Source organism: Lathyrus oleraceus, chromosome 4 (genome assembly GCF_024323335.1).
Source record: "Lathyrus oleraceus cultivar Zhongwan6 chromosome 4, CAAS_Psat_ZW6_1.0, whole genome shotgun sequence".
NCBI lineage: Eukaryota > Viridiplantae > Streptophyta > Magnoliopsida > Fabales > Fabaceae > Lathyrus > Lathyrus oleraceus.
Window position 1 is genome coordinate 129,495,470 of NC_066582.1, and position 13,697 is coordinate 129,509,166.

At 39.0% G+C, this 13,697-nt stretch overlaps 1 protein-coding gene across 1 annotated transcript; it reads left to right on the forward strand.

Annotated features, from left to right (window-relative positions):
• Positions 1-534: 534 nt before the first annotated feature.
• On the forward strand, positions 535-2,208 carry LOC127135283 (uncharacterized; the record flags this gene model as incomplete). The annotated part of the gene is made up of 2 exons (XM_051062032.1): positions 535-2,037; positions 2,161-2,208. Coding segments are annotated over 2 exons (1,551 nt in total), but the record flags the coding sequence as incomplete, so codon positions are not given.
• Positions 2,209-13,697: the final 11,489 nt, after the last annotated feature.

Genomic DNA, 13,697 nt, shown 5'->3' on the forward strand with positions numbered 1-13,697 from the left:
TATTTTTCAGGTAACGAGCGATGAGTTGAGTAGAAGCTAGTGCTTGGAGTCTAGTGTAGTCACCGTAGTGGGTCATGCTCTGATAGATGTAACATCGGGACGGGACGTTTTAATTGTTATTGTCGGTTGTTGAACCATTTTTATGTAATACGTTATATGTTTGTGGAACGGTTGAGTTGATTTATATCCGCTGCGAATTGTGCAACAAAAAATATTATTTTGATTAAATAATGAGCATGACAGTTATTATGTTGTTAAGTGTTGTGTGACACCCTTGGTGCATGATTACTCTGATTTATATATGTGTTGTTTTACCAAATAATTGGGGTATTTTTAGAAGGGTGTTACATTAGTGGTATCAGAGCAGGTCGGTCTGTCCGGCCAGTTGTCGTGTCGTTACTGTCTAACAATTATGTATTGTTACCAATCTAACTTTAAGTTGTGTTGTATTGATAAGCTGAAATGGCTGGAAGGAATGACGCTGCAATGGCTGCCGCAATGCAAGCAATGGCACAAGCGGTGCAGAACTTGCCAAATGCTGGTGGAGATGCTGGATCACGTAGCTTGGCGACTTTTCAAAGAGAGAATCCGCCAGTGTTTAAAGGGAAGCATGATCCAGATGCAGCATTGGGATGGTTGAAAGAGATTGAGAGAATCTTCCGTGTTATGGATTGCACTCCAGCTCAGAAGGTTCGGTATGGTACTCACATGCTAGCAGTCGAAGCTGATGACTGGTGGCTAGAGACTCACGAGAGGTTGACCGTGGCAGGTGAAGACATTACTTGGGATGTATTCCGTAGGGAATTTCTGAGAAAGTATTATCCAGAAGATGTCCGTGGTAAGAAGGAAATTGAGTTCCTTGAGCTGAAGCAAGGAAACATGTCTGTCACTGATTATGCTGCGAAATTTGTGGAGCTGTCCAAATTTTATCCTCATTACACTGGTGCGGGTGCTGAATTTTCAAAGTGCATCAAGTTTGAGAACGGATTGCGCTCTGAAATTAAGAAGGCTGTTGGGTATCAGAAGATACGCATTTTTACTGAACTGGTTGATAGCTGCAGGATATTTGAGGAAGACAATAATGCTCATTACAAGATTGTCAGTGACCGCAGAGGCAAGCAACATCAAAATCGTGGCAAGCCGTATGATGCTCCAGCTGGAAAAGGGAAACAAGGAGCTGCTCCGGCTCAGAGGACTAGTAGGGGAGGTGCTCCTGCTGGTATAGTTTGCTTCAAATGTGGTCAGGCTGGTCATAAGAGTAATGTATGCACTGCTGAAGTAAAGAGGTGTTTTCGCTGTGGTAAGACTGGTCATGCAATAGCTGATTGCAAGCACAAGGAAGTGATTTGTTTTAATTGTGGCGAAGAAGGGCATATTGGAAGTCAGTGTCAGAAGCCAAAGAAATCTCAGACTGGGAAGGTGTTCGCATTGACCGGAACTCAAACCTCCTATGAGGACAGACTTATCCGAGGTACATGTTTCATAAATGGTACTCCTTTAATTACTATTATTGATACCGGTGCTACCCACTGTTTTATTTCTGCTAACTGTGCTCGAAGACTGGGTTTAAAATTGTCCGCTTTGGATGGTGAATTGATTGTTGAGACCCCAGCTAAGGGATCAGTAACTACTTCTTTGGTATGTTTAAAATGTCCTTTGTCGATCTTCGATAAAGATTTCTATGTTGATTTAGTATGTTTGCAGTTGGATGGGATAGATGTAATTCTTGGTATGAACTGGTTAGAGTATAATTATGTTCATATAAATTGTCATCATAAGTCGGTGAGGTTTTCCACTCCTGAAGAGGAAGGAGTTGACTTATTACCTTTCAGAGAATTGCGAAAATTGATGAAAGAGGGAGCTCAGATGTTTTCTTTGATGGCGACGTTGTCGGTTGAAAGTAAAGCTAAGATAGAAGAACTGTTAGTGGTGAAAGAATTCCCTGAAGTTTTTCCTGATGAAATTCCTAGTGTGCCGCCAGAGAGGGAAGTTGAATTTACCATTGATCTGGTACCTGGTACTAGGCCTGTCTCGATGGCACCGTATAGAATGTCGGCATCTGAATTGTATGAATTAAAGAAGCAATTGGAAGACTTACTTGAGAAGAAGTTTATAAGACCAAGTGTGTCGCCGTGGGGAGCTCCAGTGTTGCTAGTAAAGAAGAAAGAGGGTAGTATGAGGCTTTGTATTGATTATAGACAATTGAATAAAGTAACGATCAAGAATAAGTATCCACTACCGAGGATAGATGATTTGATGGACCAATTAGTGGGTGCTTGCGTGTTCAGTAAAATTGATTTGAGATCGGGCTATCATCAGATCAAAGTGAAAGATGAAGATATCCAGAAGACAGCGTTCAGAACTCGGTATGGACATTATGAGTATTCTGTGATGCCTTTCGGTGTGACTAATGCGCCGGGAGTATTTATGGAATACATGAATCGTATTTTCCATACTTATCTGGATCATTTTGTGGTAGTATTTATTGATGATATTTTGATTTACTCTAAGTCCGAAGGAGAGCACCAGGAACATTTGAGATTAGTATTGGAGGTTTTGAAAGATAAGAAATTGTATGCGAAGTTGTCCAAGTGTGAGTTTTGGTTAAGAGAAGTCAGTTTTCTCGGCCATGTAATTTCAGGAAAAGGTATTGCTGTAGATCCTTCCAAGGTAGAAGCTGTATTGCAATGGGAAACTCCTAAGTCGGTTACCGAGATTAGAAGCTTTCTGGGATTAGCTGGATATTATAGAAGATTTATTGAAGGATTTTCTAAGTTAGCACTTCCGTTGACTAAATTAACTTGCAAAGGTAAAGCTTTCGTGTGGGATGTTCAGTGCGAAGAGAGTTTTAATGAACTAAAGAGGAGATTGACGTCGGCGCCGGTTTTGACTTTGCCAAATCCGGGGAAACCGTTTATAATTTACTGTGATGCTTCGTTGATGGGTTTGGGAGGTGTGCTCATGCAAAATAATAAAGTAATTGCTTATGCGTCGCGACAGTTGAGAATTCATGAAAAGAACTATCCTACGCATGACCTTGAACTTGCTGCTGTAGTGTTTGCGCTAAAACTTTGGAGGCATTACCTTTATGGTTCCAGATTCGAAGTTTTCAGCGATCATAAAAGTTTAAAGTATCTATTTGATCAGAAAGAGCTGAACATGAGACAACGTAGGTGGTTCGAATTGCTTAAGGATTTTGATTTCGGTTTGAATTATCATCCAGGAAAAGCAAATGTTGTGGCCGATGCTTTAAGTAGAAAGACCTTGCATGTGTCAGCAATGATGATTAAGGAGTTGGAATTAATTGAGCAATTTCGGGATATGAGTTTGGTTTGCGAAGTAACACCGCAGAGTGTGATGCTAGGAATGCTAAAGATTAATAATGATTTTATGGATAGTATCCGAGAGGCACAGAAATTGGATGTGAAATTAGTAGATATCCTTAATCGTTGTGGTCAATCAGAGAAAAGTGACTTTACGGTTGATGCGAGAGGTGTGTTGAAATTAGGGGAAAGAATTTGTATTCCTGACGACGCAATTTTGAAGAGAAGTATTCTAGAGGAGGGTCATAGAAGCAGCTTGAGTATTCATCCAGGAGCTACTAAAATGTATCAGGATTTAAAGAAATTATTTTGGTGGCCCGGAATGAAAGAAGAAGTGGCTCGTTTTGTGTATGCGTGCTTAACTTGTCAGAAGTCGAAGATTGAGCATCAGAAGCCTGCTGGGTTGATGCAACCGTTGGACGTTCCAGAATGGAAATGGGATAGCATTTCTATGGACTTTGTAACGGGGCTGCCTGCTACCTTACGAGGGCATGATTCGATTTGGGTGATCGTTGATAGGCTCACGAAGTCGGCTCACTTCATACCTATTAACATCACTTACCCAATTGCGAAGTTGGCAGAGATTTACGTCCGAGTAGTTGTAAAGTTGCATGGTGTTCCTCTGTGTATTGTGTCGGACAGAGATCCGAGGTTTACATCGGGATTTTGGAAAAGTTTGCAAGATTCGTTGGGATCTAAGTTGAGGTTGAGTTCGGCATATCATCCTCAAACTGATGGCCAAACTGAGAGGACTATTCAGTCATTGGAGGATTTAATGAGAGCTTGTGTTCTTGAACAAGGAGGTTCGTGGGACACTTACCTTCCATTGATCGAGTTCACATACAATAATAGTTACCATTCTAGTATCGGAATGGCGCCTTTTGAAGCATTGTATGGTCGTAGATGTAGAACTCCGTTGTGTTGGCACGAATCTGGTGAGGGTGTAGTACTTGGACCAGAGTTAGTTCGAGAAACTACCGAGAAAGTGAAGTTTATCCGGGAGAAGATGAAAGCTTCTCAGAGTAGGCAGAAGAGTTACCATGACAAGCGGAAGAAGGATTTAGAATTTCAAGCTGGTGACCATGTGTTTTTGAGAGTCACGCCGGTGACCGAAGTTGGGAGGGCTTTGAAGTCTAAAAAGCTCACTCCTCGCTTCATTGGTCCGTATCAAATCTTAGAACGAGTTGGAAAAGTTGCTTATCGGATGACATTACCACCTAATCTTTCGAATTTGCATGATGTATTCCATGTGTCGCAGCTTCGGAAGTATATCTCAGATCTGTCTCATGTGGTTAGTATGGATGATGTACAAGTGCGAGATAATTTAACAGTAGAGACAAAGCCTGTACGAGTTGAAGATCGTGAAACAAAGACTCTTCGAGGAAAAGAGATTGTGTTGGTTAAAGTCGTTTGGTTGGGAGCTACGGGCGAAAGCATGACATGGGAACTCGAGAGTCGGATGAAGGAGTCTTATCCAGAGTTATTTGCTTGAGGTATGTTTTCGAGGACGAAAACTCTTTTAGTAGGGGAGAGTTGTAACACCCCGAATTAAATAAGAGGATTATTTAATTAAGTTAATAATATATTTAATAATTTAATTAAATAAATTGAATTATTGGATTATTATTATTTTTATTATTATTTGGAATAATAATTAGTGGAAAATATATAAGTTGGAATAAGAGAAAAAGGGTTCATTGTTGGTAAAGAGTTTTTCACGTGAAACAGAGAAGCGGCTGAAGGGTGAAAAGTGGAGAAAGAGCAAAGGTTGAAGATCGGAAAAGCTTGAAGCTTAGAGACTGCCGGATTATCTCAGGTAAGGGGGGTTTATCGTCGCTTAATGGGTATTATAGATTAACATGTCATGGGTAGTGAGAAACCGTTGAATCGACCCTAATTGGGATTTTGAATGCTGGAAACTATGTTGGATAAATTGTGTTTAGACTGTAATTGAATCCGTGTTTGAGTGTATTGTGAATTTCTGAACGTATAGCTTTTTACGGAAATTGAATCGGAGGTCCGGAAGTCCTCCAACGGCGGAAAATGCGGAGAACTCTGCATTCTGCCTTGTGTTAGCGCAGGGACTGCTGTTTTGCCTGCGTTAACCGGTTAACCCAGGGCGTTAACCGGTTAACACTGTTATATTTTGTGAAAATGTGCTGTTTTGCCTGCGTTAACCGGTTAACCCAGGGCGTTAACCGGTTAACACTGTTGCGTTTTGCCAGAAAATGTATTTTTCCTGCGTTAACCGGTTAACCCAGGGCGTTAACCGGTTAACACTGTTGCAGTGTGGAAAAATTGTTAATTTTTATGTTGTGAATACAATGGGTGAGTGGCCTATTGTAGTTAATTATGATGAGTAATGTTGTGGAATTATGTGATGAAGAGTTGATACAAATATGTTGATAAGTTGCGTTAAAATGGTTGAAAATATTGAGTTGTAGGCTGATGAGCCAAAGTTGATTATGGGTTGTTTTTGTTGAAAGAGCTGTTGTATTGCTGTTATTATTATGTTGTTGAAATTGCAAGTCGTACATACCATATACATTCATATGCATAGAGTCGGAGCTTTGCTCACACCACGTTGGCCTGGATTGGCAAAATTTATGGAGCTTTGCTCACACCACGTTGGCCTGGATTGGCAAAATTTTAAGTTGAAAGTTGAAGGCTTATGCCTTGATGCCCACTAAAATGGCAATGATTTTTAAGTTGGGAGTTTTACTCCGAATGGTACCACATGCATGACGAGTCGAGTCTCATTTGAGTTGCATTTTATGCTGTTATTGAGTATGATATTGAATTGACAACTACCGTTGCTGTATGTGTAATCTGATTTGGGTGATGAAACGTGTTAAATTACTTAGCATTACATGATGAATTATAATGCTTATTTTATTGATCGAGAAACTCACCCTTACAATTATTTTTCAGGTAACGAGCGATGAGTTGAGTAGAAGCTAGTGCTTGGAGTCTAGTGTAGTCACCGTAGTGGGTCATGCTCTGATAGATGTAACATCGGGACGGGACGTTTTAATTGTTATTGTCGGTTGTTGAACCATTTTTATGTAATACGTTATATGTTTGTGGAACGGTTGAGTTGATTTATATCCGCTGCGAATTGTGCAACAAAAAATATTATTTTGATTAAATAATGAGCATGACAGTTATTATGTTGTTAAGTGTTGTGTGACACCCTTGGTGCATGATTACTCTGATTTATATATGTGTTGTTTTACCAAATAATTGGGGTATTTTTAGAAGGGTGTTACACTTTGTCCCTTTGTTGTCCATTTTATGTTTATCTAATCATGATTCTGTATTGTTTGGCTCAAATTCCTGATTGTTGTATTTATTTTATGGTGCAATTTCTAATTGTATTTTACCTCAATGCTCTAATCCGTGTGTTGCATGGTGTAAAAGCTAGTACTTCCAAAGAAATAGCCGGCTAAGCATGTCGCTTTAGGTGTGGACATTCTTGAGGAGATGGCTTTTGGATGACCTAAGTTTAATGTGGAGATTCATCTTGAATCACCAAGCTTGATTTTTTTAATGTATTGATTTCATTGATTTACTGTGGACCTAATTACCTAATTGATTACGGCTATTTAATTAATTGTTAAAATCCGGACTTTAAATAATAATATCGGACCTCTCTTTATTACCCCACGATTACGTAATACGGTCATGTCCCGCGAATGTGGGGATACACTTAGCAAAGACCCTTCGATTAAATCATCATAAAATAAATCATAGTCCCTCGGATGTTGCCTTCGAATATATGATTTTGTCCCTCGATGACCCTTCGGTGTAGCCTACGGTTAAATGATGATCGTCCCTTCGAATGCTAAGGTATCCTTACAACTGTTGCCTTCAATGACCTATCGATGACCCTTAAACATCCAAAGGATAAAACTACTTACTTCTCAATAGTAAGGACAGTTTTACCCTTATAAGGATAGGAAATGCCCGGAAAGACCTCGGACAGGTATAACCCTTAATTGCTCATTCATAACCTAAAATATTTTTCCCACCTTACACATCTCAAACATTTCAAACATCCTTTTTTAGAAAATCACCACTTAGCATACATCCGTACTAGGATCATTGCCGAGTTATATTTTTCTAAACAATTTTCAAAATTAAATGAGATAACCATTTTGTATATATTCATGCAAGAATCATTACAAAGTTAAATTCTCTTTTCAAAACAATTTTCTTAAACAATTCACCAACACTTTTTCAAACAAGAAAAACATAAATGATTGAGCAATTAAGAGCCCGTGGATAACCACGGATACAAAGGGTGCTAACCCCTTCCCTTTGTATAAAGTACCTCCCGAACCTAAGAATCTAAATTAAGGTCTTTCCTGTTCTTTTCCACCTTTCCTTATGGGATAAAAGAAAAGTTGGTGGCGACTCTTGCTATCCGCGACATTGCGATTAAAAACCCATAAAGTCAGTTCACCGTATGACAAGTCCCTTTTTCCAACCGCAGTGTTGTCGCCCATTTTCCAACCGCAGTGTTGTCGCCCATTTTTCAACCACAGTGTTGCAGTCCCTTTTTCCAACCGCAGTGTTGTAGCCCCTTTTCCAACCTCAGTGTTGTCGCCCTTTTCAACCTCAGAATTGTCGTTGCTTATCGTGTCATCCCAACCTCGGAGTTGTATGTTGCCTTTCCTTTGTTCCCGACCTCAGAGTTGTTGTTCCTTTTCCAACCTCAGAGTTGTTGTCAGAGTCGTTGTTTACCGTTTATTCTCCCGATCTCAGAGTTGAGTATCTGCTTGTTTCCAACCTCGAAGTTGACATTTACCATTTTTCGCTCCCGACCTCAGAGTTGAGCAATTACATTTTTCTAACTTCGGAGTTGGTGTATCTCTTTCAAGCCTCAGAGCTTAGGACCTAACTTTTTCCAACCTTAGGGTTGACGATCACCTTTTTTCGACCTCAGAGTTGAGTACTTACCTTTTTACACTTCATAGTGAATGTGTCATGTTACCCCCAACCTCAGAGTTGTATGTCTCCTTATTCCCCGGCCTCAAAGCTGAATAGTTATCTTTCTTCAGCCTCAGAGTTGAACGACTGCCTTTTTCCAACCTTAGAGTTGACGACTACCTTTTATCCCCAACCTCAGAGTGGAATGGCTACCTTTTTCCCAACTTTCGAGTTGTTGTATCATTTTCTTATTCTCCAACCTCAGAGTTGATAACTGCAAACCCGACCTCAGAGTTGACGCCTACCTTTGTTCCCGACCTTAGATTCGACGTTCAACTGCAAACCCAACCTCCGAGTTGACGCCTACTACCTTTGTTCCCGACCTTAGAGTTGATGTCAACCCTACCATACCCAACCTCAGAGTTGATGCTTACCCTGTCTCCAGTCTCAGAATCGATGTTGATCACAATTTGTTTCCAACCGCAGAGTTGAGAATGTCCAGTTTTGCCCCAGTCACAGTATTGAGGTCAGAACGTTTCAATCCCCAGCAATCAGTGTTGCTTTTGTTTCTGCCCCCAACCTCAGAGTTGTCGATTAATAATTTACCTTCCATTCGCCTACTGTCGTCCTCAGTAAGGTCATCTGCCATCCCGAATCCTAGGATTTGTGTGGCGAACCGTTTCATGATTCCAAAAGAGAACAATTACCAAGAAGATATCCCCCAGCGGAAAATTCTTTCTCGGTGCCTTCAAAAAAAAGCTTGTTAGTAGAGATAAAATGAAAAAATGATCAATCATGCTGCATTAGCATACTGCATACGCCATGCATATCTAACCCCTCACATATCCATTTACCAAATAACATTCCTATTCCCAGCAGTTGCCCTGCGCAAAGACATGTTTGTTCTTCCATATATCCCGGTGAAGAAGACCTCCCTGTGACCTATCTTCACATTGCTTTCCATTTGTTCGTGGCGGGCAAATTTCCTGTTAATCAAGTATTTAATCATCTCTTACCTTAATTTTCTGAAAGCAGTTGCTATCCATACATTCAGGTCCGGGAAGATTAAATAGGGGCAGATGTCATACCCTGAAATTCGCCCCACCCTTATCATATAGGTCATTAACCCTAAACATTTGCATATCATTTTCATCCATACATTTCATTTGAATAAGCATGGTTCAACAAGAGGCGACACGTGACTTTAATTCATGTGTTTATTAGTGCACTGATGCATCTGGTCAGTCATTTCATTCAACCATGATTTAATACGAGTTACAAGCCTTGTGATCGTTTGGGTTCATTGGTTCACTGCATGTTGTTATCCGATTTATCTTTTCATCATTGCATCATAACATTTTTCCATTGATCTCAGTTTCAAACGGATTTCTGATTTCAAGTTAAGTCGAATGGATTTTTTGTTCGAGTTAATTCTGGTTCAAATTGATGTTTGGGAGTTAAATTGAATTTTTAGAATTTTAATCATTTGTAGAATTTTATTTCTTTTTCTAATGGGCCATTTTTGTTTAATTAGAATTAAGCCCATTTTAATTCAAATTTCATTCCATTTTGATTATCCAAAGTCCATAAAATTTCCAAATCCATGATCCATTTTCAAATCCAATTTTTAATAAAACCATTAACCATATCCATTAACCATTTACAATCAAAAGCAATTCCAATTTTTAAATCCAAATTTGTAACCCGTATCCATTTTTAAACCAAATTAACCAATCCATTTTTTTAAGCCCATTTTAAGTATCTAAATATCCAACTTATCTAATTTCCATATCCAATGAGTTTAAACCCATTAAACCATAATTAACCCAATAGTCCAGTTAATCCATTTCCATGTCAATATCCAATGACCCCATATTTGGCCCATGTCCATAGCAACCCATCTCATAATGAATCTAATCCATATTGATATTCCAAATAAGCAATGTGAAAGTTGCAGCAAAGAGCAAACTATAACCAAAAGTGCAGCCAAGTACTACAAGCTGCAAAACACGGCCAAAGTGAGCAAGTGCCAGCCACATGGAAGCTACACCAAAAGCGCAAGCCAACAACACGCCAATCCAAAACGCAATGCAATTCCAACTGCAGTACAGGCTACCAACATCAAAACGCTGGCAATTCAAGTGCAAACCGCAGCTGAGCCAAGACTACAAACAAGCTGCATTCAGGCTAGAAGCGAAAGGCAATCCAGAGAGCATAAACGTACAAGTGGAAACCAAGTAAAATGCACGTGCCAATTTAAACAACAACAGGCTGCAAGCCAATGCTAAACACACGCCAGTCGAAGCTATAAGCTTCCAAAGAACGATTTCTGCATAAAAAATGAAAACGAAAATAACAGAATTTTTCCTAACAAACTTCTAATCTCACTCTCCATCACTCTATAAAATTCACGAATCTTCACCTCTCTCAAATCCCCTTCCAGATTCTTCTTCTTCTTCTTCCCTCCCTCCAAACTCTAACAAACTTTTCCAATCTACATTTCTTACAACCTCCATAACCGTAATCTCCACCTTCGCCAAACCCTCAACCGCTTCAATCCACCACAACACCGAACCTCACTCCATCATCCGTTATCAATAACCACGAGGCAACGCAAATTCAACAAGTCGAAGAGAGGATCCAACACATCAGAAATTTGATTCATCGATCACTCACGATAAAAGACGAGACCAACAGAAGATCAATCATAGTGAATTTGCAGACGCAACGCATGCAAGAATTCACAAATTAAACTCAAACAGAGGGAGAGTAAGGAGAGGAAATTGGAAATCAGTTAGGAAATTTGATACGTGTTCGATCTGGTAGGTCCTCTGATTCGTCTTCGATACCATTTTTCCTTTCGTTCGCGCATACAATAACAAAACGAGTTGAATATGGCAATGCGAACCTTCGAATCCTCGATCTGATGAACGGAAGAACACGAACCATATTCGATTGCATAACGTCATGAACCTTCAGATCTTTGAACCGTCGCGGATGATGAACGCGGAAACTGAAAGACGTGTGCATCATCGGAGTCATCTTCTTCTTCCTAGGGCCGCGACGGCGATGCGAGCACGGCGTATGATGGAGAACACGACGGTGATGTGGGACGATGAGTTTGGCTTTTGGTCCATTTTCTTTTGTTGTATCCTCTTTTCTTTCAGTACGTGCGTCCCCTGTTTCAGCTTGTTGAAGATCCGGTTTGGGCCCTAGACCCAAGCGGATTTCCCCGTTCACACTCCCTCAATGCTACTGCACCCCATCCGATGGGGCTCCGCTATCCCTTGTTGAGCCCATTCTCAATTTCTTTGGGCTTATTTCTTTATTTTTGGTTACTAGTTGATTAAGTTTAGTTAATGTAAGTTAATTAGCTTAATCAGACGATTAGGTATTGATTAGGATTAATTAGGAAAATTAGGATTAGTGTTATTAGAAGCTAATTAAAAATTTTAGAAATATTAAGAAATACTATTAGAATTAAATAATTTTAGGATTAGTCTAAATAGATTTTTAGAAATTAATTAGCAATATTAAATTTAGATTTTCAATTAGAAACATTATAAATAATTAGGAATTTAGGTTTATTAAATTTTTAGATTTAGGTTAATTAGATGAATTTTAGGATATATTAGAAATTTTAGAAATGTTAAAATGAGTTTAGGATTTAATTGATTTTAATTAAGATTTTGCAAAAGTAGAAATTTGGTTCAATATTAATCCATAAATGGTAAAATGACGATTGTACCCCTAGTGTTAGAAATAAGATAATTTTGCATGCTTTCTAGTTTAGGACACAATCGCACACACATGGCTTTCTCTTGGACTACCTGACAATGAAACCCTTTATTTCCTGCAATCCCTTGTACTTTACATGTACCCCCCTCCCCTTTCCGATGTACGCATTTACTTACTTTCTTTTATTGCTTGTTAGCTACTCCTTAGGCATTAGGAACGTTCACCATTTCGCAACCAATAATCAAACCCTTGATCCAACATCAATTGGTCCTTTTCTTAAATAAAAAACAATAAACAAACCCTTGATCCAACGTCAAACAGTCATTTTCCAAATCAAATCCAAAAACACAATAAATGGTGATTAGGATCGTACGTCACGAGCCTTAAGCGATAAAGAAGGGATGAGACTGGAGCTTTCCTACACTCATTCTGAATGCTTTGAACACAAGATGTTTGGCTTGACCGTTTGAGGTATTCACCTTTATCCATAGTCTTTAGTGCAATCCGAAATCAATAACGTTTTCTCAAAACCTAAAAACAATTCAACGCATTCAAACCTTTTGTTTGAGCCTTAGGGCGACACCATTCGAAAATCCTTCTTCAAGGTAATAAAATCAACAAAACAAACACAAACAATTTCAAAACCACGAACTACGAAGGCTCTGATTTCTCACTTCAACAAGTGGGCATACGTAGGCACGAGGATCCATTCCTTGGCGAGCACACTAAATTAAAATCTATCTCCACTCCGCAAACCTTTGGCACTTGTATCGAATCATTTATTAATAATAAAAGGCTTTTTCTTTATTATGTTTGTTTAATAAAGTCTATTGGTGTAAGCCCTAGAGGCCAATACTTTTGGTACTTGTATCGAATCATTTATTAATAATAAAAGGCTTTTTCTTTATTATGTTTGTTTAATAAAGTCTCTAGAATAGCTAGTCCGTTTAATGTATCAAGTATGACTTAATCATGAGATCACATTAAACATAAGGACATTATTCTTAAAGTATCCGTAGTCAAGCTTTATTATAAAGGGGGATAACATTAAAGCATGAAGACTATTATGTTTATAGACTGATGATCACATCTCATGGATCATGGATAAGGAGTTATCAAGTCTTAAACTTAGGTATGAATATTAAGAGTAATATTTATACTGGATTGACCCGCTATGAGAATACTATATAGAATGTTATGCAAAGTGTCATAAGTTATTCTCATGGTGATAATGGTGTATACCACCCTTCGACCTGAAACCACTGTTGGCCCTAGATGTAGAGTCGAGTGCCTTATTGCTGATCAAACGTTGTCCGTAACTAGATGACCATAAAGACAGTTGATGGGTACTCCACGAAGCATGCTAAGGGACATGAGTGACCTAGATGGAATTTGCCCATCCTGCGTAACAGGATAAATGTCTATGGGCCCAATATTGAAATGTACAAGGATGACACGGTCTATGCCTTGTGTTCAATATAGACATAAGGGCAAAAGGGTAATTATACACATAAGTATTATCATAAAAGGATTTGTCAGATCACATGACATTTTCGTGTCTTGGATAACAGTGATGTGTTGCTAGATACCACTCACTGTTTCTTATGTTAAATGTGTGATATAATATAATTGCCAATGCCGCGAAAACCTACAGAGTCACACACAAAGGACGGATTAATGAAAGATAGAGTAACTAAGAAACAC